Consider the following 25,779-nt stretch of genomic DNA (forward strand, 5'->3'; position numbering starts at 1 on the left):
AAAATTTCTATACACCATTCCTAAAGGGGGATACACCATTATCCCAATTATCCATTTTTGAATCAATCTGTACAAAAGATCCATTTGCTAAAGGTACAATTTCATCACTTTATAATCAATTATATGGAGTACCAAATCTTAATAGACCCTCTTACGTTCAGAGGTGGGAGGAGGACCTGGGACGAACTTTAAAAGACACGGACTGGTCTAACATATGGCTCACATCTAAGTCATCTTCACCCAACATCTTAGCACTGGAGACAAATTATAAAGTCCTAACTCGCTGGTACCTTGTACCCGCTAGAGTGGCAAAATATTCACCTAATACCTCAGCTCTTTGTTTTCGAGGATGCCCAGAAATAGGCACATATTTACACATATGGTGGACGTGCCCAGTAATCCAAACCTTCTGGAAGGAAGTCTTCGTGATTGCATCTAAAATATTTAAAAAAATAATACAACCAGATCCATATTTAACTTTACTTAATCTAAAACCGGAATGGTTAACACTCTCTCAATTCAAACTTATGATCCAACTAATAACGGCTGCAAAACAAACAGTGGCCAAGGCATGGAAATCTCCTACATTGGTACTAGCAGAAACAATTCACAGAATGAATAATACAATGTCCCATGCTAAGATGGTAGCCATCGATCAAAATCAAATTCCAAAATTTGAAAAACTTTGGCATCCTTGGATAAAACAACAGTTCCTGTCAAACTTCAATGACTCTGTCCTGTTGCCATGGTAACAGATTAAATGACTTACAGAGACACCCATTCTAAGGCTTCAAAGAGAACTAAAAAGAATAATAAACTGACGAGCGGGACAACCTTGTGGACCATACCTCTACCTTTTAACCCTTTTTCTTCTTTCTCTTTCCTTTTCTCCACCTTACGATTAAAGCTCATTATCAGAATTTATTTGACCTATATATACTCTACTTGTAAACAATATGTATAGTAGGTATAAATCATTTAAATACCTACAAAAGTAACTAAGGAAATGATATATATCTTTAATTTAGGTTTACGTGAACCCAATGTTTAATATTTGAAATTTCATGATATTTACCTATATAAATCCTCCTGTAAAACAATGAGCTTACTTTATAGATCCTTGTAAACTTACTTTATGTATCTTTATAACATTGTATACTCAATAAACTTCTTTTGACAAGGAAAAAAGAAAAACAGAAGAGATAGCAGACCTGTTGGAAAAAATTAATGAGTTGGAGACTAAACATAAAACCCATCTTGACCCAGCAGATGCTCAACAACTAGCGACATTACGATGTAGTCTCTCACAGTGTTTGGACCGTAAAATCAAAAATATGTATAGATGTTTTGCACACCGATTCTATGAACAAGGGAATAAATTTCGCCGGTTACTGGCCAGACAACTTAAAAAGCAGCAGGACTCCAGGCACGTTCATAATTTACTGGTTCACAGTAAAAAGATAGTGGAAACCCAATATATAGCGGCAGAATTTCATTGATTCTATAAGGCCTTGTATAATATCCAGCCGTCTTCTACGAGTGCCATGGAGGGACAGCAGGTTGATGAGATCCTAGATTATGTCAAGGATTTGACACTGCCCGCTTTGCCCTCCGTGGTTATCAAAGAAATAGAACACCCAATTACCACTGATGAACTGGGCAAAGTAATATCGGCCTTGCCAGTAAGCAAAAGTCCGGGGCCGGATGGCCTGACAAACGCATACTATAAAAAAATGTATTTATACATTAGCATCCCCATTATGTAGTTACTTTAATTCAATTAATGCCTCTAATCCTTTGCCTCCAGAAGCCCTGTTGGCTTCCATCACAATACTCCCTAAATCAGGGAAGGATCCGCAATATTGTGCTAATTATAGACCCATCTCCCTACTTAGTTCCCACACCAAACTTCTAGCTAAGATCTTAGCCCTTCGATTACAGGATCATATAGTGAAGGTAGTTCACCCAGATCAGACGGTTTATAAAGGGCCGTGAAGCTAGAGACAATACTAATATTCTCCACTGGATGCAACATGGCCCTGATAAAACCCCAAGAGTTGTATTATCGATGGATGCCGAAAAGGCATTTGATAGGGTGAATTGGGTCTTTATGACCAAAGTGTTGAGGGGGGTGGGCTTAGGTGATCGTATAAAAAGGAAAAATGGGGATATGGCGCTACCCTGTAGTGACGCAATTTATACGGTTAAATTAAAATAAAAATAAAAAGATCAAAAGTAAACAAATAGTGCAGAACCCAGTGCATCTATACACACTCTAAGGTGCAAATCTATATGATTAAACAGATTTTTAGTAAGTGGTATATAAGTGCGTGAAAATAATATAAGCATACAATACGCTAAATCACAAAAAATGCTAAATCTCAAAAAAACACAAGAAAACAAAACAATTTTTTCAGTGCATCCACCCTTATTGCAAACAGCGGTGATAGAAAATGCTTGAGTGTGTAATCAATGTATGCGTTTATTCCAATTCCCTCTGCTCCTGGTGAGGTTAACTGTGAAACACATACTAAACTTATGCCAAAAAATGCGTGTATGTATACAATTATATAGTTAAAACACTAATTAGCTCATATAAAGTGTATTAAAAAGTCCAAGCCGGGATTACAGGGGTATCTTCCCAACATGTGCAATCCAGAAAAAAAATAAATGATAAAAAACGGTGACTTCTGTGCTCATAGAAACTGGTGACTCCAGGTGCCCCCCAGTGTTTCCCCACTCACCAGAAGTAGTCACCCCTACAGAGGTAATGGGCATAGAGTGGGTGGCTTAGGATGGATGTCCCCTTGGATGTCCCGCTTTGTACTCCGCTCCTCCTCAAGCTTGCACCAGCGATCCAATACAGAGCTCCGGCATACGCTCCAGACCTGGACCCCTCTGTATCTTAGCACCACCAATCAGTCCTCTCCTCCAGACAAAAAGAAACAGGGGACTCCCGTAGTGAAGTAAGCTCAGTTTATTTTAAAAGATTTGTAATCCATAAAACGATAAAACAGCAGACCCAGTGCAGCATGGCTGTAAGCAAGGATGAGACCAGGAAGCCAGTCCTTTAGCATATGTCCCAACTTGCGTTCCAGCCAGAGCTTCCGGGTGTGACGCGTGAGCGTGACTCTGCCTTACGCGTTTCGTCAGAGGACGTTGTCAAAGACGTCCTCTGATGAAACGCGTAAAAGGGAGTCATAACGCGTTTCGTCAGAGGACGTTGTCAAAGATGTCCTCTGACGAAACGCGTAAGGCGGAGTCACGCTCACACATCACACCCTGGATTGCACATGTTGGGAAGATACCTCTGTAATCCCAGTTTGGACTTTTTAATACACTTTATATGAGCTAATTAGTGTTTTAACTATATAATTGTATACATACACGCATTTTTTGGCATAAGTTTAGTATGTGTTTCACAGTTAACCCCACCAGGAGCAGAGGGAATTGGAATAAACGCATACATTGATTACACACTCAAGCATGTTCTATCACCGCTGTTTGTAATAAGGGTGGATGCACTGAAAAAATTGTTTTGTTTTTTTGTGTTTTTCTTTTGAGATTTAGCGTTTTTTGTGATTTAGCGTATTGTATGCTTATATTATTTTCACGCACTTATATACCACTTACTAAAAATCTGTTTAATCATATAGATTTGCACCTTAGAGTGTGTATAGATACACTGGGTTCTGCACTATTTGTTTACTTTCGATCTTTTTATTTTTATTTTTATTTAAACGTATAAATTGCGTCACTACAGGGTAGTACCATATCCCCATTCTTTTTATACTCAAATAGGTCCCAGTGGGAACTAATTAGGGGGAGGCTGCAACCCTTTAATCTCCTAAGCGCAGACCTCTAATTTACTATTTAGGTGATCGTATGATGGGCTGGGTTCTAGCACTATATGCAGATCCAAGAGTTAGGGTTAAGGTGAACGGTACACTGTCGGACTATTTCTATATACATAATGGCACGAGGCAAGGGTGTTCGCTCTCCCTATTATTATTTGCTATGATATTGGAGCCTTTTCTCTGTAAAGTGAGGAGAAATATGGAGATATCTGGGATATGTATTGGGTCTGTCGAACACAAAGTTTCAGCATATGCTGACAATCTATTATTCTATCTCTCCACCCCCAGGCATCAATATCTGCTCTGAAGTCTGAACATATCTAACTTTAAAATAAACTTCGAGAAGTCTATACTCTTACCTAGCCACGTCCCTTCAGTTATGGCAACAATTGCAACACTCCTGTCTTTTTATTTGGAATATTGACTCTTTGTTTTATTTGGGGGTACATATTACATCGGACCCAAAACTTTTATATGATCTTATGTATAGTTCTTTATTGACAGGGGTAATAGGGGACCTGCAGAGATGGAAGGGCCATTATTTAACATGGTTTGGAAGGGTGAGTGCTCCTAAAATTAGTATATTACCCACAATAATTTATATCCTACATATGGTACCAATTACACTCCGACAGATTTTTTTTAAACGTCTACGGAAAGGCTTTGTTTCATTTGTATGGAATGACAGACATCCTCGATTGGCCTATGATATCCTACAGTGATTATCTTCCAATAAAATACCATCAAATTAATAAAAGAATTAAGTGCTTATAAAGACAAAAATTCATAAGTGTAATAAATATTCGTGAAGTGAAAATGAAAAAAAAGTGCAGAAATTGAACTATTCAATGCAGAATTCTGGGTCAATATTCAACCACTAGTGCTGCCCACCACCGGGTGATAGAGTAATGGAGGCTTACTGGAAAGCCTGCGACCACCCTTATTCAGGGGGGTCAAAACAGGCTTAGTAGAGATGTATAGCTGTATGGATCACTGGGGGTCTCATACAGGGGATTCAGCTGATGTCCCACTAGCCTCCTTCCTGGACAGCCGGTCAGCCACAACAAGGAACGTTTCAGAGGATGTAGTGCCAGGAATACCTCATACAGCAATCAATCCAGCGAAGATGAACCATATTAAAAGAAAAGGAACTCCAGTAGTGCAGAGAAACCAAGTCCAATTTATTAAGTAAAAGCAACAGCATACACTGCATAAAAAAGCATTAAAAATCCTAGCAGGGAAATAGTTGGAAACTCCACTGCCGTTTAAAATGAGATCGCGTATGCGTGATGCGTGTTCACGTTGAGCCTCCCAGGGTCTCATTAACTTTAGTTAGATAATGCACTCTGTGTGATCGGGTAGAGGGAGGGAAAGAAAAAAGAGAATAGAATTAAAATATTTTATTAAGTAATTTTTTTTTAGCCACTTGTTCTAGGAGTTTGGGGGTATAGGGGGGTATTACACTAGGTGCGTTACACTTATTTTTTTCTCCTTTTCTGGTAATGATAGTTATCAGTTATTTTAAATAGGCGCCTTGTGGCAGTGTGGTCCCCAGAGGCCTTTTACACTTATTTTTGATTTTTACACTAATAGGTGCACAATGAATTTTAGAATTTTTTCTCTCACCCCCCCCCCCATTTTTTTTGCTTTTCTTCTTTCCCTTCTTCTCCCACACACACTACAATGGATAACAAATACCACAGATTTTATACAATATTTATTTTAAAGGAGTTAATGTTTAGGAAGTTTCTTGATTAGGGTTTTTTTTTTTTTGAGAAGATTTCACGTTGAGTTTGGTGACTCGAGAGTTAAGATTCACCAAACCATTCACTGGGTGTACTGTCACTTAGGAGTCGGTTTGGACTCCCTTGTTATTTAATAATATAAAAATCTCCCTTTTTTTGCCCCCTCCCCTTCTTCACTGAAATAGGTTTAATGACTGACTGCCGAACTGAGGGATACTATGAACCTGAACAGTCAGGTAGGCTGGAAAGGTTGGGTTCCTTAACTGGCGATGTATCGGAGTAAACTCTTAATAATAGATTATATGTTAAGAAGGGAAGTGATCACCCCTTTTTTCCCCTGTTTTCTAATTTTTTTATTATTATTATTTATTTTTTTTTTTTATCTTCTTATTTTTCTACTTATGAATAGAATACTTTGAGATGTTTATATAAAATCTTTGATATTATGCAAATGTTATATATGGATATATGTCTTGGTTTTTATTTAATTGTTATGCTGAATCTCAGTAAAATAAAAAATGTAATAACAAAAAAAAAGATCAAACACTAGTTAATTAGAGGACTATGCTTAAAGTGATTTTAAAAGGTAAATGTTTTTTTACCTTAATGCATTCTCTGCATTGAGGTCAAAAACCTTTCATGTTCAGTTCCAAAATTAACTATTAATCCTTGCAATGTGGGCATAGAACCACTGCGAGGGATACATTTAAATTTTCCAAGAGTTCGGCTTTAACTGTGTTGCTCTGATGGTAAAAATAAACATTAATCCTAAAGCAAATGCTGCAGAATATTTCCTTATTGCCCCCATATGTGATAACTTAAGGCTTAGCTGCCTGATCATGTGACCTTTGCTAAGGGGGAATATCAGCCAATCTGAAATCTGACCCTCCCCTACAGCAGAAATCATACAATCCCAATCCAAAAAAGTTGGCTTGCTGTGTAAAATCTACATAAAAACAGAATAATTTGAAAATCTCATAAACCCATATTTTATTCACAATACAAAATAGAAAACATATCATATGTTAAAATTGTTGATGGCAGCATCATGTCTCAAAAAAGTTGGGACAGGGCCATGTTTAAATCCCTCTTCTTTTACCAACACTCTGTAAACATCTGGTAATTGAGATCAGTTGCTAGAGGTTTGGAAGAGGAATGTTGTCCCATTTTTGCCTGATATAGGTTTCAAACTGCTCAACAGTCCTGACTCTTCTTGTTGTATTTTTCGTTTCAAGATGCTCTAGATATTTTCAACTGATAAAAGGTCTGGATTGAAGGCAGACCGGTTAAGCACCTGGACTATTAGCATTTATATTAACATTTAAATATACATTTACTTTAAGGATATTATGATAATTATATATGACCATTATATTTTACCTTTAAAAAAACGCCCATAGCACACAGTGAGATGCTTCCCTTTATCTTCTAATCTATATTAGAAAAATGAATACTTCCAGTATAGTAAGCCTTTGTGCTTATGTTTTCTAATATTGATTTTCTTATCCTGTTAATACTACAAAATATAATTTTCATTATACTTGTGCTTTCTAAAGGTGAGAGATTGGAAAAGATTTCAGCAGTCCCAGCAGAGACCTCGTTAGCTGTAGAAAAGGCTTCCCAAGTCCAAGAACAGAGCTCGCCAGCCACGGAAGAGGCTCTGCCAGTGAAAGAAGAGCCAACCCCGCTGGCAGAAGACCTGGAGGGAACCATAAAAGCAGTGCACATTGCTGACTTTGAGACGGTTTGTTTCAGAAAGATCACTCGCTGAATCATGGGCTGTGCATGTCTCCTCTTTCCATCCTCCCATCGTCTCTTCCTTCTTATGGCACATTAACATCCTGCATCTGCAATCTCCATATTGCTGAACTGCTACACTAATACACTACAGCTGTCTGTCTGCATGGCTGCTTTATACAGATTTGGACTGGGGTAGGGGGGTAATGAGTGGTATTTGCAGATTCGTTATCAGTACTGTAATATAATTCTACATGGTACAAGTGATTTTACATTTTTTTAGAAGAAAAAGGAAAAGGAAAGTAGACAACCCCTCTATCATTTCTTTTATCAGTATTGTATTGTGTTATGGGTATTATAAAGTGAACAGCAGACAGCACTGGTAGGAAGTGAGGGTGACTGGTCTTTAGAAACATAAAGAGCATACCTTCCTCTATCCCGAAATTGTCACATTAAAGAACTTAATGAAGATGGCTGTGTCTATGCAGCTGCCAAATCGGCAGGGTGTTGATTTTACATTTGGGGCTCACCCTCAAGGAATTTGTAGGGGCACGCTCTAAGTTATTAGAGAAAGGCTACTCACCCTCTTTAGTGACTGATGACTGCCATTTTTCGAATCATGACCAGTTGCCATATCCTAGAATCGACAGCCACCAAAACACCTACAGTCATGGCCAAAGATATTGGCACCCCCGCATTTCTGTCAGATAATGTGCCACTTCACCCAGAAAATTGTTGCAATTACCAATGTTTATGCATTCTCATGTTCATTTCTTTTGTTTGTATTGGTAGGACACAAAAAATGGAGAAACAAAAAGCCAAATCTGACACATTCCATGCAAAACTCCTAAGATGGACTGAACAAAATGATTGGCATCTTTTTAAAATTGTAAGAAATAATTGCATTCCAAATTTGTGATTCTCCTGTAATTTGTAATTAAACTCACCTGTATCAATTAACAGGTGCTGACAATATAGAAATCACACCGGTAACCAGTTAAAATGGTGAAAAATGTACTCAACCTTTCTGTTGTATGTCTCTGTGAGCCTCACAGAGCATGGAAAAGAGAAAGAGCAGCAAAGAATTGTCTAAGGATTTGAGAACAAAAATTGTGGAAAAGCATGGACAATCTCAAGGTTACAAGTCCATCACCAGAGATCTTAAGCACTTAAGGACTAGCCTCGTTTTGAGATTTTGTTGTTTACATGTTTAAAACAGTTTTTTTTTGCTAGAAAATTACTTAGAACCCCCAAACATTATATATTGTTTTTTTTCTAATACCCTAGAGAATAAAATGGTGGTCATTGCAATACTTTTTTCGCACCGTATTTGCGCAGCGGTCTTACAAGCGCACTTTTTTTGGAAAAAATTCACTTTTTTGAATAAAAAAATAAAACAACAGTAAAGTTAGTCCATTTTTTTTATATTGTGAAAGACAATGTTACGTCGAGTAAACTGATTACCAACATGTCATGCTTCAAAATTGCACCCGCTCGTGGAATGGCGTCAAACTTTTACCCTCAAAAATCTCCATAGGCGATGTTTAAAAAATTCTACAGGTTGCATGTTTTGCGTTACAGAGGAGTTCTAGGGCTAGAATTATTGCTCTCACTCTACTGATCACGGCGATACCTCACATGTGTGGTTTGACCACCGTTTTCATATGCGGGTGCTACTCACATATGCGTTCGCTTCTACATGCAAGCTCGTCGGGACGGGGCGCTTTAAAAAAAAAAATTTTTCTTATTTATTTTACTTCTTGATTTTATTTATTTTTTCACTGTTTTTTTTTTTTTTTTTCTTTAATTGGGTCACTTTTATTCCTATTACAAGGAATGTAAACATTCCTTGTAATAGAAAAAAAGCATGGCAGGACCTCTTAAATATGAGATCTAGAGGGTGATAAGAGGGTGGCGCCTCTCCCGCCACCAATAACGGTGATCTCGCTGTGAATCTGCCGCAGAGACCACCATTATCGTAAACAGAACTGCCGGCTCTAAAGATGGAAACCTCGGTTGTGGCAGCACCTGCTGCCGTTACCGAGATATCCATCTTCAAACTGCCGACGTATATGTACAGGAGCCGGTCGGTAAGTGGTTGTTTCTGTGTCCACTCTGCGCAACATTGTCAAGAAGTTTACAGCCCATGGTACTGTAGCTAATCTCCCTGGACATGGACGAAAGACAAAAATTGATCAAAGAATTTGCCAAAACTTACCTGAGGCAGCTAAAATCCTTTTGGGAGAATGTGCTGTGGACACATGAAACAAAATGACAGCTTTTTGGAAAAGCCCATCATTCTACTGTTTTCAGAAAAAGAAATGAGGGCTTTAAAGAAATGAATACAGTCCCTACAGTCAAACATGGTGGAGGTTCACTGATGTTTTAGGGTTGTTTTGCTGCTTCGGGCACTGGATGTCTTGACTGTGTGCATGGCATTATGAAATCTGAATACTACCACAGAATTATGGGGTGCAATGTAGGGCCCAGTGTCAGAAAGTTGGGTCACCATTAGAGGTCATGGGTCTTACAGCAGGGCAATGACCCAAAGAACACATCAAAAAGCACCCAGAAATGGTTTAAGACAAAGCTCTTGAGAATACTGAACTGGCCAGCAATGGGTCCAGCTCTAAATATTGCACCTGTGGAGAGATCTCAAAAAAAGCAGTTGGGAAAAGGAACCCTTCCAATCTGAGAGATCTGGAGCAGTTGGAGAAAGAATTCCAGAAATTTCAGTAGAGAGGTGTAAGAAACTCATTGATGGTTACAGGAAGCGATTGATTTTAGTTATTTTTTTCCAAGGGGTGTGCTACCAAATATTAACTACTTCTGGACTGCCCACCGTCGTTGTACGTTAGTAATTTGTCGTAGAAAACCAGGGTATATTCTTAAATGGTGGACGGCATTCGCCGCAAGATCACTTTTATTGGCGGCGGGAGAGGTGCCCCCCCTCCCGACGAGCTCCGGTCGTCTCCGCCACTTACCTGAGCCGAGACGATCGGCTCCTCTCCCCTCTGAGACATGGAGCCGAGTGAGGGAAAGATGGCCCCCGCTCGGCTCCATAACATTGGATGACGGAAGCGACGTTAAAGTCACTTCCACCCAATGGTCTTAAAGGGGAAATTAAAAAAAAAAAAAAAAGTATTTATTTATTTTTTATTGCATGTAAGTGTAAATGTGAGGTCTTTTTGACGAACCCCACATCTAACATTTAAGAGGTCCGCCCATGCTTTTTTCTATTACAAAGGATGTTTACATTCCTTGTAATAGGAATAAAAGTGACCCAAAATTCTTTTTTAAAAGGACAGTAAAATAAAAAATAAAAAGTAAAATAAATAATAAAAAAAATTGAAAGCGCCCCGTCCCGCCAAGCTCGCGCGCAGAAGCGAACACATACATAAGTCACGCCCGCATATGAAAATTGTGTTCAGGTATCGTCGCGATCGAGCGAGAGCAATACTTCTAGCAAAAGACCTACTCTGTAACTCAAAACTGGTAACCTGTAGAAATATTTAAACGTTGCCTATAGAGATTTTTAGGGGTCAAAGTTTGTCACCATCCCACGAGCGGGCGCAATTTTGAAGCGTGACATGTTGGGTATCAATTTACTCGGCGTAACATTATCTTTTACAATATAAAAAAATTGGGCTAACTTTACTGTTGTCTTAATTCTTAATTCAAAAAAGTGTATTTTTTCCAAAAAAATTGCGCTTGGAAGACCGCTGCGCAAATACGGTGTGACATAAAGTATTGCAACGACCGCCATTTTATTCTCTAGGGTGTCTGGAAAAAATATATCTATATATAATGTTTGGGGTTCTAAGTAATTTTCTAGCAAAAAAAAAAATGATTTTAACTTGTAAACATCAAGTTTCAAAAATAGGCTTGGTCCTTAAGTAGTTAAACTGAGGGTGTCAATAATTTTGTCCAGTCCATTTTTGGAGTTTTGTGTGAAATGTGTCAGATTTGGCTTTTTGTTTCTCCGCTTTTCATACCAATACAAACAAAAGAAATAAACATGAGAATGCCTAAACATTTGTAATTGCAACTATTTTCTGTGCTGTACATGACTGTAATAGACACCTGCAAAATTACATGGACAGACAGCTAGCTGTACACCTGTCATTCACACCCTTTGAACTGATACTCCACCACTACACTTATAACTGGACTGATTACAACTTAAAGTGATTGTAAAGTCTCGTCTTTTTTTTTTTTCTATAAAAATAACAAACGTATTATACTAACCTGCTTTGTACAGTGGATTTGTATAGAGCAGCCCTGATCCTCCTCTTCTCAGGTCCTTCTTCTGTGCTCCTGGCCACTCCCTCCTGTCGAGTGCCCCCACAGCTAGCAGCTTGCTATGGGGACACCCGAGACAAGTCACAGTTCCCTGTGTCCATTCAGACACGGGACCGCGGCCCGGCCCCTCTCTCTCCAGATTGGTTAGTTGACTTTGATTGACAGCAGCGGGAGCCAAGGACGCCACTGCTGTGTCTCAGCCAATCAGGAGGGAAAGTCTCGGGCAGCCGAGACACTGGTGGATATCGCTAGACAGAGATGGGGCTCGGGTAAGTATTAGGGGGGCTGCTGAAAACAGAAGGCTTTTTATCTTAATGCATAGAATGCATTAAAGTGGATGTAAACCCCATTTTTTTTTTAATTAAGACTTGCACCTTGTACAGCATAGGATTTCATGTCATCTGTGCCCAGTCTTGCCAAGAAGAGTTAATCTAGCTCTGAGCAGTCCTCTTATCTTTTTCAGTGAGATAAAAATGGACAGACAGAGAAATAGGAGTCTGTTTCTCCCCTTTGCTGTGAGTGAAAGGTGATTTACATATATCATGCAGAAGCCTGAGAGAAACATTCTTTGTACTTCAGATCCCCTCCTCCGTTCCTCTCCAGCTCTCCCAGGATTGGCTGCTCCACACCTCAGCATGATTGGGCATACTGAAGTCATGTGGTGACTTTTCTGGGTTTTGACTGGATGTTAGTGATCATAGCAGAAGTTCAGTGTTCAGCAGAAAATGCATGTTGACAAGGGAAGCGTAGAGGTGGGCGGGGAGTCTACTGACATCATGACTCCACCCACCGAGCTCCGGACAACAGACCCACCCACAGAATATGCAGTTTTTCGGGTCTCATAACAGACAGATAGGAGACATTTGACAGGTAATGATACACGCAGAAGGCATGTATATGCTTATAAATAACCACTATGACAGTTTAGAAAGGATGAGAGTGGGTTTACATCCACTTTAAGGTAAAAAAAACCTTCTGACTTTTCAACCCCTTTAAAAACCTTCACAGTCATAAAGCAAGTTGCACACTTCTAGAAGGGTGACCACCTAAATACCCTTTCCACACACTTTTCCTTCCAGAAAGGAGGCCAGTTAGTCTGGCAGCCATCTGACATATTTTTCTCCCTAGGAACTTAGCATATTAAGGACAGTGATATGATAATGAGTCAGTCCCTCCTAGGACCAGAGTGCACTAAAACCAGTGACATAATGGGTCAGTCTCTTCTAGGACCAGAGTCTAATAATGATAAAGACATTGCAATGGGTTAGGGCCCTTCTAGGACCAGAGTGTAATAATAACAGTGACATTATAATGGGTCAGTCCATCTTAGGACCAGGGTGCAATAATGACAGTGACATGAGTGGTCAGTGGTCAATCCCTGGACCAGACATTTACTTTAAAGATCCATCTTTCCTAGAACAGTGTTAAATTAATAATAATAATATGTTAATAATTTGGTCTTATTTGGGAGTGGTAGGAAAATTATTAGTGCATCCAGTAGTTCAATAGTACATAGTATAATAATATTTTGTGAAAATAGACTGTTTTTTCAGTAGTAAGCTCACAAAAAAAAATCTACCCAACTGGATGCTAATGGGTTGGCTCTCCCTCAGGTGTTTTTATAAGCTCCTAATACATGTAGTGGAATATGTTAAAATGGTTGTAAACCTCAGACATGCATTATGAACAAAGCATATCTCTCTACAGTGCCTTGAAAAAGTATTCATACCCTTTGAAATTTGCCACATTTTGTCATGTTACAACCAAAAACGTAAATGTATTTTATTAGGATTTTATGTGATAGACCAACACAAAGTGGCAAGAAGAAAGCCATTGTTGGAATAAAGCCATAAGAAGTCCCGTTTGCAGTTTGTGAGAAGCCATATGGGGAACACAGCAAACACGTGGAAGAAGGTGCTCTGGTCAGATGAGACCAAAATTCAACTTTTTGGCCTAAAAGCAAAACTAACACTGCACATCACCCTGAACACTCCATCCCCACCATGTAACTTGGTAGTGGCAGCATCATGTTGTGGGGATGCTTTTCTTCAGCAGGGCCCGGGAAGCTGGTGATGCTGATCGGAAAATGGATGGAGACAAATACAGGGCAACCTAATGCCCCCTACACACGATCAGAAATTCTGCCAGCAAAAGTTGGATGTGAGCTTTTGGTCAGAAATTCCGACCGTGTGTATGCTCCATTGGACTTTTGCTGGCAGAATTCCAGCCAGCAAAAGATTGAGAGCAGGTTCTCTATTTTTTGCTCGGAAAAAGTCCTATCCGAAAATGCGTTAGTCTGTATGCAATTCGGACGCGCAAAAAATCACGCATGCTCGGAAACAATTTGACGCATGCTCGGAAGCAGTGGACTTCATTTTCACGGCTCGTCGTAGTGTTGTACGTCACCGCGTTCTTGACGGTCGAAAGTTCAGAGAACTTGTGTGACCGTGTGTATGCAAGCCAAACTTGAGCGGAATTCCGTCGGAAAAACCATCCAAGATTTTTCAGACGGAAATTCCGCTCGTGTGTACGGGGCATTAGAAGAAAACCTGTTAGAGTCTGCAAAAGACTTGAGACTGGGGTGGAGGTTCACCTTCCAGCAAGACAACGGCTTTAAACATACAGCCAGAGCTACAATGGAATGGTTTAGATCAAAGCATATTCATGTGTTAGAATGGCCAACTTTTTTGGTTGTAACATGACAAAATGTGGAAAATTTCAAGGAGTACCGTATTTTCCGGTGTATAAGACGAACCCCCGATTCTACTGTATTTCTACAGTTTTTGCATAATACTCACTGTATAGGATGACCCCCCTTCCGAGGCTTCAGATTGCCTATATTTCCTTCTTGGTGCCATACCGCGCTGAGCCAATAACGGCGAGCGATGTATTCTAATAATGAATACAAAGCCTGCTCGGATTGGCAGAGGCTGTAACATCATCAACCCGCGCCTCTCTGACTCTCAAAGCCAATCCAAGCAGGCTACTGTATGTAGCCTGCTCGGATTGGAAGAGGTCATTACCAAGCAGGCTCTGTATTCATTATTGGAATACATCGCTCGCCGGGATTGGCTCAGAGGTGTATACTGTATGTAGCCGAAGCTACATACAGTATTACCGCACATCCGACGGGCTGACATACAGCCGACTGTATTTTATACCCGGCGTATAAGACGACCCCCAATTCTTGCCCGTTTTTTTTAAGTGTAAAAGGTCGTCTTATACGCCGGAAAATAGGGTATGAATACTTTTTCAAGGCACTGTATAATGTGTACTTGTCTCAATCCAGAGCAATAAGTGTCATTTCTGTCTGCTGCCTTGTTCCTCTGCTATCAGCATGAGTCACTTCTGACAAGTTTTCCAGACACCAAGAGAAAAATGGTGACAGGGGAGGAAGCTACAGCTGATTGACAGTCTCAGCTCTATCCCCCCGTGCTTTGTGAAGGGGGGTATGTCACTTCTGTCCAATCAGGTCTCAGAACTCTCCTTAGCTCTGCAGAGTGTAATTTCAGCTTTCTACACCCTTTTTCCTGACATCTCAGACAAGCTGTATAAATTCTGAACTTTGAACAGATGAAGAGATAAACAGGTATAACTTATGTAGGAGGATTTCTTTCATCCCTCTGTATCTCTGGAGGCCAGTCACTTCACTGGGTATAAGTAAGGGTTTACAACCACTTTGACTGCTTTGACCAAGCTGCAATATTAGGCTGCAGTAGCCATTAATCTGATGTGAAATCAAGGTTGGGGAGTATGAGTTTGACATTACTGCGTAGTATAAGGTGGAGCAAAGATCATCTCACCCAAGAGCACCCTTCTATGGTGTACAAGTCTTATAAGAAACCAGGGTTTAATCTGCCTGATCAACTAAAAATACAGGTACAGTACTTTAATACTAAATACCCCATGATTTCCAATGAGTACCATTCATATCTGTGCGACCTCAAGTCACATCACTACTTTGGTCTGACTTTGATGCGACTTGAGGTTCATAGACCTCAAGATTACACAGGCATTGCTTCAAGTCACGTCAAAGTCACGTGACTTTCAGGCCATACAAGTGTGAAAGGGGCCTTATATCCAAAGACAGACCTCAGCTGTAGTTCGGACCCACTATACACTCCCTCACTCTCTCTGCTGTGCCTGACTGTGTATATACCCCTTGGTGCTTGTGTTGCAGTGTGGAGGTGCAGCTGCAAGCTCTATAGCGAGTAATAGGAGATTCTCCTATTACTCGCTATAGAGCTGATCGTTGTACCTGTGCTGCAGTGTAGGGGCAAACAGATAGAAAAACTGCCCAGCACAGCAGAGAGAGCCAGGCAGTGTAAAGTGGGTCCACGTTGCAGCTGGGATTCATCTTTGGGTACAACAAAAATCAAGCGGAACTTGTTCAGGTTTACAGTGTAAAAGCACACCTGAACTTTTAAATATATGATTTCTGGTTGGCTTTCTTCTTTAGAAAGGGGTGAAATGTACATATAGCCAATTTGCCAGTAAGGGCTTCAGTGGTAAACCTTCAAAGACACGCAACTGTCTATTATTTTCTAGTTAATTGCTCAATTATCTGTCATTTTTATGAGATAGAGCTGGTAAACTGTGTCAGGCCTCGTAATTTACTGGAATGTTCATGTAAACGTCAACAGGAATTTGGATGGGTGACAACCCTCTTATACAGTATGGATGGATTGGATGGATGACAACACTCCTATACAGTATTAAAATATTTATTGTGGCTGTGGTCATGACTGTAAATAAATAATGTAGTATTTACATGACTGAAGCACGATGCAGTGTCGTTACATAACTCTTTTTAGTATGCTAGTCCATTGTAATACATTAGCCTTTCCTCCATCCCTGCAGATAACTAATACTTTCTATTCCATATTAACCACTTGCTTACTGGGCACCTTTACCACCTTCCTGACCAGGCCAATTTCCAGCTTTCAGCACTCTCACATTTTGAATTGTGCGGTCATGCAACACTGTACCCAACTTACATTTGTATCATTTTTTTTCACACAAATAGAGCTTTCTATTGGTGGTATTTAATCACCACTGCGTTTTTTATTTTTTGCTAACAAAAAAACCCCAAAAACTTTGAAAAACAAAAAAACAAAACGTTTTTCATATTTTGTTATAACATTTTGCAAACAGGTAATTTTTCCTCTTCACAGATGGGCACTGATGAGTGGGCACTGATAGGCTGCACTCATAGGTGTGCGCAGCCTCTTGCATTAGGGTGTGCACCCAAAAGCTCCAACACATATGCGTTTGACATATTTACCGGCCTCTTCCCCACTCTCCATCCTGAAACAATGGCGGGAAGGGGGAGCAAGGGAGCACATGGGGGATCCCGGCAACAGAAGGAAGAGGAACAGGGAAAGGAGGGGTGGCATATATTAATACCGATCCCCTATATTTTACTCCTGTGGCAGCTGAATGTTGACAAAGGGAAGAAGAGGAGGAGAAGCCTACTTTCAGCTGCTGCAGGAGGAAAATACAGATCAGTTCCACAAAATTCCACCCCCCGCCACCTCTCCTGTGCAGGTTCTGAGGGTCGGCAAGGAAGGATTGCAGTTTACCTATCAGCTGCCCACCACTGATGGGTTGCCAACCCCAGGATTAGGGTGTGCCCAGGCACACCTGGCACACCCCTTGCGTACACCTATGGCTGCACTGATGGGCACCGATGATACGGCACTGATGAGCACTAATAGGCGGCACTGATGAGGCAGCACTGATCAGGAGGCACTGATGGGTGGCACTGATGGGCACTGATAGGTGGCACTGATAGGTGGCATGGAGAGGTGGCTGGGAAAAGCAGAGGTTCGGGAGCTTACGGAAGGCATTACAAGGAGGTAGAAAAACACAGTGAGAAAAAATATTATAAAAAATGGATTACAGGGATGTGTATGGATTATTTTTGGAGATTAAGAATATTGTTTAGTGTCACTTTAAATAGAAGATGCAGAAAACAAAAGCATGCATGATGGCATCATTACACATTAGGGTTCCATCGCATTACAACGTGTGTTAATTGTGAATTACAGTAATGCACAGCAAGACCCTATATACAGTATATGTGTGTTGCAGTGCATATTCGATGTTAACTGCACACTATTTCGCTTTCATAAGGCATCGACACCTCTCAGCCACCTTCATTGATTTAAATAGTAATGCTTTGTAACTGCACCTTAACAGCTCCTAGACCATTTATGCCTTTTTAGTGAAGGTTTAATAAAGTATTAGCTGGGCATTGGGGGAGAGGCACTGCAGGTTCCTGTATCCCAGAATGCACTGTGAAATAATATAGAACTAGGACAGAGCATCTCCAGCCATTTCCTGGTTGTACAAAGCAGCCGTGTACATGGTTGTCAACATTCTCAAAAAATTTATAGGGACACTTGTTTGTCTGTAGGGAGTCTTAATATAATTAGGGGGTGGGGCATCCATTTGTAGGTGTGGTGTAGTGGGGGGGTGGAAAAATGCGGCATGCTAAGCGCGCTGTAGCGGAGAAAGGGGGCGTGGTCTAAACTAAATATTGGGCGTGGCTTTAAGGGGGTGGGGTTAGACTCTGAGATGAAAGAGGGATGGGGGAGAAGGAAGAGAGGGATTGAGGCAAAAAGAAAGGGAGAAAAGAAAGAAAGAAAGAAAGAAAGAAAGAAAGAGAAAGGAAGGAAGGAAGGAAGGAAGGAAGGAAGGAAGGAAGGAAGGAAGGAAGGAAGGAAGGAAGGAAGGAAAGAAGGAAAGAAAGAAAGAAAGAAAGAAAGAAAGAAAGAAAGAAAGAAAGAAAGAAAGAAAGAAAGAAAAGAGGGGAGAGAAGGAAGGAAGGAAAGAAGGTAGATAAAGCAGTAGTTCACTAATTAGATAAATTGTGTTTCCGTTGAGCTTCTTCAGATTTAAGGAAACCTGTAATAAGTGAAAAACAGAGGATGCGATTGTGGACATCTACTTCTGCCAGTGCAGGTTTCCTGGCTTTAATACAACCTATGTCCCTGCCCTGGAACAAGCACACAGTTAGTGAAGTCAAAACTCCCGATCTGAATACAGCCTCTTTCACATGGCTGATCCGTTCAGGTCCACCTGTCAGTTTTTCAGGTGGACCTGAATGGACACTCCATGGAGGTCTATGGAGCGTCGGATGTCAGCGGTGACATGTCCGCTGACATCCGACCCACTCCGATCCGAAAAAGTGTGACAGAGGAAAAACCTACTTTTCCATCCGTCTGCGGATCGGATCGGGTGATGACGGACTCTACGGTCCGTCGTCATCCGATCCCACATAGGGGAGAGCGGCGCTCTGACAGGTCCGTCGCTGCACACTTGTCATCTGCCTGCTCAGCGGGGATGGACGGAGTGATCCCCCGCTGATCAGAGCGGGCTCCGTACACGGACACGTCCGTGTGAAGGAGCCCTACTTGTTTTAGATATGTGATGAGAAAATATAATTAAGTATTGAAGCCTTTGAATCAGAATAACAGTAAGCCTGGATTCACACTGTAGCGATTACAGCGCCAGTTCCCACATCGCATCTCTCCCGCAGGCGATTCACACTGCCCTCTGCGAACTGCTGCGAGTGGCAATACAATGTTAATGACACCCCCAGATCAGTTCACAGATGACAGTGCGAACTGTGAACTCGCATCGGAATCAGATTGCATGGGTGAGAACACCCATGCGATCCGATTCCAGTGTGAGAAAAAAAGGTCCCTGCACCATTTTTCCCCCAAATAGAACTTTCTTTTGGTGTTATTTGATCACCTCTGCAGTTTTTATTTTTTTGTGCTATAAACAAAAAAAGACCGACAATTTTGAAAAAAAACAATCCAATATTTTTTACTTTCTGCTATAAAACCTATCCAATAAAATTTATTTTAAAACATTACATTTCTTCATCAATTTAAGCCAATATGTTTTCTGCCACATATTTGTGGTAAAAAAAATCCCAATAAGCGTATATTGATTGGTTTGCGCAAAAGGTATAGCGTCTACAAACTATGGGATATATATATTTATTTATTTATTACTTTCTTAATGGTAATGGCGGTGATCAGCTACTATTAGCAGGACTGTGATATTGCAGCGGACACTCTGACACTAACTGACACTGTCGACATTTTCTGGGGACCAGTGACATTAATACAGTGATCAGTGCTAAAAATATGCACTGTCACTGTACTAATGACACTGACTGGAAAGGGGTTAACATCAGGGGCGATCAAAGGGTTAACTGTGTGCCTAGCCTGTGCTTTCTCACTGGGGAGAAAAGGAGGTGGGAGGTACTTTGACTAGGGGAAGGAATTGATCCATTTCCTGCTTTGCAGGAACACAGGATCAATACCTTCCTTATTGACAGAATGGCAATCTGCCTTGTTTACGTAGGTAGATTGGCATTCTGCCTGTGTACTGTATAATTGGCGGGTGCCGGCGGACGTCGAGTCTGTGGTACCTGCCGCTGGGCTCCCACTGTGTGTGATCACAGCGGGAACCGGTTGCCGGTGGCACGCGCACACGCCCCAGACCCGTAAGTGTCAGATCGCATACTAGGTACGACAGCCCTGCCGCAGTATATGTACGGTGGGCGGTCTGCAAGTACGAAAATGTACAAAAAAATCTTTTTAAAAATACCAGCTGCCTGGGCCTGGGTTCACATTTGTTGGCGCTGCGATCTGTGAACCGATCTGAGGGTGTCATTAACATTGTATTGGCACTCACAGCGGTTCGCAGAGGGCAGTGTGAGATGCGATTTTGGAACCCGCGCTGTAATCGCGCTGGTTCCCGCATCGCTACAGTGTGAATCTAGGCTTACTGTTATGCTGATTCAAAGGCTTCGATACTTAATTATACTTTCTCATCAGATATCTAAAACAAGTATTTAGATTGGGAGTTTTGACTTCACTAACTGTGTGCTTGTTCCAGGGCAGGGACATAGGTTGTATTAAAGCCAGGAAACCTGCACTGGCAGAAGTAGATGTCCACAATCGCATCCTCTGTTTTTCACTCATTACAGGTTTCCTTAAATCTGAAGAAGCTCAACGGAAATACAATTTATCTAATTAGTGAACTGCTGCATGTCCAAGCAGATATCCTTCAAATCCCTTTGCCTTGAGTACCTACTTGCGTGATATACAATGATTAATCTCTTGCTGTGAGAGAGGTCTCCATGGTGACTAAGTAATATGTCCTGACAACCAGAGAATTGTGCTACTACTTGACAGCCAGTTTGTAGACAATTAAAACAGACCATTTGTCATTGCAGATTGCATAACCAGCTACGGGGCTGATTCATGTAACCCAGAGAATAGAGAATGAGAAGAAAATTGGAGACATTGGCCATAATGAACAAGTTTAAGGCAGGTGTGGACAAAATGCTATAAATTAACCACTTAGCGACCGCCCTATAGCAGTTCTCCTGCTACAGGGTGGCAGCTGTGCGCAGGATCACGTATATATGTATACATAATCCTGCACTTCTGGGTAGGGAGCACAAATGTGTGCTGTTGGCGGCTCGCTCCCACTGTGATTATACACAGCAGGAGCTGATCGGCGGGTACCACGGACTCAATGACTGCCAGTACCCGCCGATTATCAGCTAGAGAGACAGAACGGCGATCTGCCTATGTATGTAAACAAGCAGATTGCCATTCTGACAGCAGAGAAGGCGTGGATCCTGTGTCTCTGGAAAGCAGGGATCAGGATCCATGTCTTCACCTAGTAAAAGCATCTCCCACAGTTTAGTAAAACACTGGCTAGGCACATAGTTAACCCTTTTATGGTCCCCTGATGTTAACCCCTCCCCAGCCAGTGTCATTAGTACAGTGACAGTGCATATTTTTAGTGTCACTGGTTCCCAAATAGTGTCAAAACTGTCAGTTAGTGTCCGCTGCAATATCGCAATCCCGTTATAAGTCGCGGCCATTCCTAGTAAAAATAAATACTGTATTTATTGGCGTATAACACTCACTTTTTCACCATGAAAATCGGGTGCAAATAGCGTGTGCGTGTTATACGCCAATACTTCAATTTTAGCTGCCTCGAAGGGGACAGGGAGGGGGTGGGACGAGCGCCGTCAGATTACATACAGTGAGAATCCTCTGTTTACTTGGCGGCCTCTGTAATAAGAAGTCCCATCTCCTGGGCTGCCATTGGACTACTGTTCTGTCTATCATAGGAGATTCTCACTGTATGTAATCTGTCGGCGCTCGTCCCGCCCCCCTCCCTGTCCCCTCTAGGCTGCAGATGGGCATCGATCAGTCTGCACTGATGGCATTGGCAAGGCTGCTGCATTGAAGGTAATGGTGAGGCTGCTGCGATGATGGCAATGGTGAGGCTGCTACATTGATGGCACTTGTGAGGCTGCAGATGGGCATTGATCAGGCTGCATTGATGGCAATGGTGAGGCTGCAGATGGGCACTGACCCTTATTTTGCTTCAAAGTTCCTTATTTAACCACTTCCCTACCCGCCCATAGTCATATGACGTCCACAGATGGGATCTCCCATCCTGGGTGGACGTCATATGACGTCCTGGGATTCCCGGCCGTCTAGGGGGCGCGTGCGCGCCCGCCGCGTTCCTCGGGTCCCGGTGCGTGTGCCCGGCGGCCGCGATGTCCGCCGGGCACCCGCGATTGCCCGTTAACCGGGCCGGCATGTGGATCTGTGTGTGTAAACACACAGATCCACAGCCTGTCAGCTCTGAGGAAAGCGATCTGTGTTCCCAGAACAGAGGAACACAGATCGGTCTCCTCCCCTTGAGCGTCCCCTCCCCCTTCAGTTAGAATCATTCCCTAGGAAACATATTAACCCCTCCCCGCCCCCTAGTGGTTAACCCCTTCACTGCCTGTCACATTTACACAGTAATCAATGCAATTTTATAGCATTGATCGCTGTATAAATGTGATTGGTCCCAAAAATGTGTCAAAAGTGTCCGATGTGTCCGCCATAATGTCGCAGTCACCAAAAAAAATCGCGATCGCCGCTAAAAAAAATAAAAAAATATTTTTTTTTAAAAAATGCCATAAATCTATCCCGTATTTTGTAGAGCTATAACTTTTGTGCAAACCAATCAATATACGGTTATTGCGATTTTTTTTTACCAAAAATATGTAGAAGAATACGTATCGGCCAAAACTGAGGAAAAAATGTGTTTTTAAAAAAAAAAATTGGGATATTTATTATAGCAAAAAGTAAAAAATATTGTGTTTTTTTCAAAATTGTCGCTCTTCTTTTGTTTATAGCGCAAAAAATAAAAACCGCAGAAGCGATCAAATACCACCAAAAAAAAGCTCTATTTGTGGTGAAAAAAAGGACGTCAATTTCTTTTGGGTACAACGTCGCACGACCGCGCAATTGACATTTAAAGTGCGACAGTGCTGAAAACTAAAAATTGGCCTGGGAAGGAAGGGGGTGAAATTGCACGGTATTGAACCGGTTAAAATTTAAGTTTTTTTCCTGAAACTTCCCTCTTAAAATGAAAAAAGTTAATATACGCTTATTAGATTTTTTTTTACCAAATATATGTAGCAGAATACATATTGACCTAAATTGATGAAGAAATTCGATTTTTTTCCATTTTCTTTTATTGAATATGTTTTATAGCAGAAAGTAAAAATGTTCTTTTTTTTTCTTTTTTTCAAAATTGTCGCTCTTTTTTTGTTTATAGCGCAAAAAATAAAAAACGCAGAGGTGATCAAATACAACCAAAAGAAAGCTCTATTTGTGGGAAAAAAGGACATAAATGTTATTTGGGTACAGTGGTGCATGACCGCTCTATTGTCAGTTAACCAGTTGCCGACCGGGCCATAGCCGAATGACGGCCACAGTGCGGTCGGATAACTCTGGGAGGGCGTACTATGATGTCCTCCCAGAATCGGGCGCGCACCCGGGAATGTCTGTGACCGTCAGGTCTCCCAGAGGATTGCGGTAAAGGGCCAATGACAGTGGCCCTTTACCATGTAATCACTCTGTCCAATGACGAAGCATGTCCGGTTCGGTTCCTCCCCTCACACCAATCGATACAGCGTGTGAGGAGAGGAGGGAGTCGGTGCAACAGCGCTGTGGGCTGGATCTGAAGTGTCCACAGTGCTGATCTGTGCCCATCCCTGGCTCATCCATCCCCTGCTCTTCCATGTTCCATATCTGGCTCATCCATCTACATTCATGCTCCATCCCTAGCTCATCCATGCTCCATCCCTGGCTCATCCATCCTCATTCATGCCCCATCCCTGGCTCATCCATCCTCATTCATGCTCCATCCCTGGCTCATCCATCATCATCCATGCTCCATCCCTGGCTCATTCATGCTCATTCATGCTCCATCCCTGGCTCATCCATCATCATCCATGCTCCATCCCTGGCTCATTCATGCTCCATCCCTGGCTCATCCATCATCATCCATGCTCCATCCCTGGCTCATTCATCTTCATTCATGCTCATCCATGCTCCAACCCTGGCTCATCCATCATCATCCATGCTCCATCCCTGGCTCATCCATCCACATTCATGCTCCATCCTTGGCTCATCCATGGCTCATCCAAATCTGACTGCAAATCTACTGAGTCTAAAGCCTCGTACACACGGTACGATTGTTGGCAGGGGATTGTCTGTTGACAGACTGTTGTCCTAAAATCTTACCGTTAGTATGCTCCTTTTGACAATTGTTGTCCAACTTTCGGCCAACAAATGTTGGATGGCAGAAAATTAAATTTTCGGCGGACAATGGTTTGATGTCAGATTTTCGTATGGTCAGTACACAAATCCGTCACACAAAAGTCGAAAGTACAATCATGCATGCTCGGAATCAGTGCTCACCAAACACGAAATTAGCAGAAGGGTCCAAAGGGTGGCGCTCAAGAGCTGAAATTCCTCGTAGTACGTCACTACAATCGTGTTTGTTGCACGACAATTGTGTACCGTTTGTATGCAAGACAAGATCCTGACACACATCCTTAAGACAAAAATCAGACACTCGGATGGCCAACAATTGTACCTTGTGTACAAGGCTTAAGACCCCATACACACTATACAACTTTTGTTGTCAGATTTCCTTTAGATTTACCAAAACCATGTAGTGCAAGGGCCTGCCTGATTGCATACAAATTAAGGTTTGATCTCATATTATATGGTTTTGGTAAATCTGAAGGAAAAAATCTACAGAAAATTGTATAGTGTGTAAGCTTTAGGCTTCATTTAGATGTGTGGTTGGGAGGTGGCAAAAATGCAAGTTTAAGCCACGTTTTTGCTGCCTGCCAGCCGCCCCTCTTAAGTTGCGTTAGGCAGTGGTTGGAGGTGTTTACATGCCATGGTTGTGATGTTTTATGGCTACAGTAAAGTTTACCTAACATGTAGCGATCGGCGGACAGCAAACATGCAGAACCCTACACATTCAAGCAAATGCCACAAATGCCCTGCAACCGTGTGCAATGAACGGGGTTGCGGCACTTTTGTCAGCAAAAATGGGGTCAAAACAAGTGGTGTGGAAGTGTCGCATCGGTTCTTCTGTCAGTAGCCTCTGAAGCGCAATCCAAACGCGGGTCGGGCTTCGGAGGAAAGGGAGATTTAGACACACGTCTAAATCTACCCTAATGGTCAAGGATAGAACCCTATTCCTAGGTATTCCCTATAATATAGCAAATCTTCACTTTTCAGAGTCCAATTCCACTTTCCATGAGGGGAAATTCATCACTTCATTAGGGGCACAGACAGCAATGAAATGCTGACTGATTCTAAGTAATCTCTAGCTTATTAAAAATATCTGTTTATGGTTGTTTATATCTGCGTCGGAGAGAGTTCCTTTCATTTCCTTCTGTTCCTCCCCTCTTCTCAACAGCTACAAAGATGTAATCAAAGGGGTTGTATTTTTCCAAACCGTCTTCAAAACTGAAAAGACATTATGACTAGAGTTGAACTCTGTTTTCGTCTGTTTTTTAATTAGTGTCTATAATAAACAAGTTTGTAAAAGGATAACTTTATTAGCAGTGCATTTTACCTGCCTTTTCTTAACCACTTCAGCCCCGGAAGGATTTACCCCCTTAATGACCAGGCCATTTTTTGCAATAGGGCACTGCGACGCTTTAACTGACAATTGTTGTGCGACACTGCACCCAAACAAAATTTATGTCCTTTTTCCCACAAATAGAG

The 25,779-nt window shown here is 41.6% G+C and overlaps 1 protein-coding gene across 3 annotated transcripts in view; it reads left to right on the top strand.

Annotated features, from left to right (window-relative positions):
- CCDC9 (coiled-coil domain containing 9) overlaps positions 1 to 25,779 on the top strand; it is a 140,351-nt gene that overhangs the window by 99,734 nt on the left and 14,838 nt on the right. For all 3 annotated transcript variants that reach the window (XM_073599010.1, XM_073599011.1, XM_073599012.1), the window contains one exon: positions 7,159 to 7,346. In XM_073599010.1, the coding sequence (XP_073455111.1) occupies positions 7,159 to 7,346 (188 nt within the window). The remainder of the gene's footprint in view (positions 1 to 7,158; positions 7,347 to 25,779) is intronic.

The sequence above is a fragment of the Aquarana catesbeiana genome, linkage group LG09 (assembly GCF_042186555.1).
Source record: "Aquarana catesbeiana isolate 2022-GZ linkage group LG09, ASM4218655v1, whole genome shotgun sequence".
Lineage (NCBI taxonomy): Eukaryota > Metazoa > Chordata > Amphibia > Anura > Ranidae > Aquarana > Aquarana catesbeiana.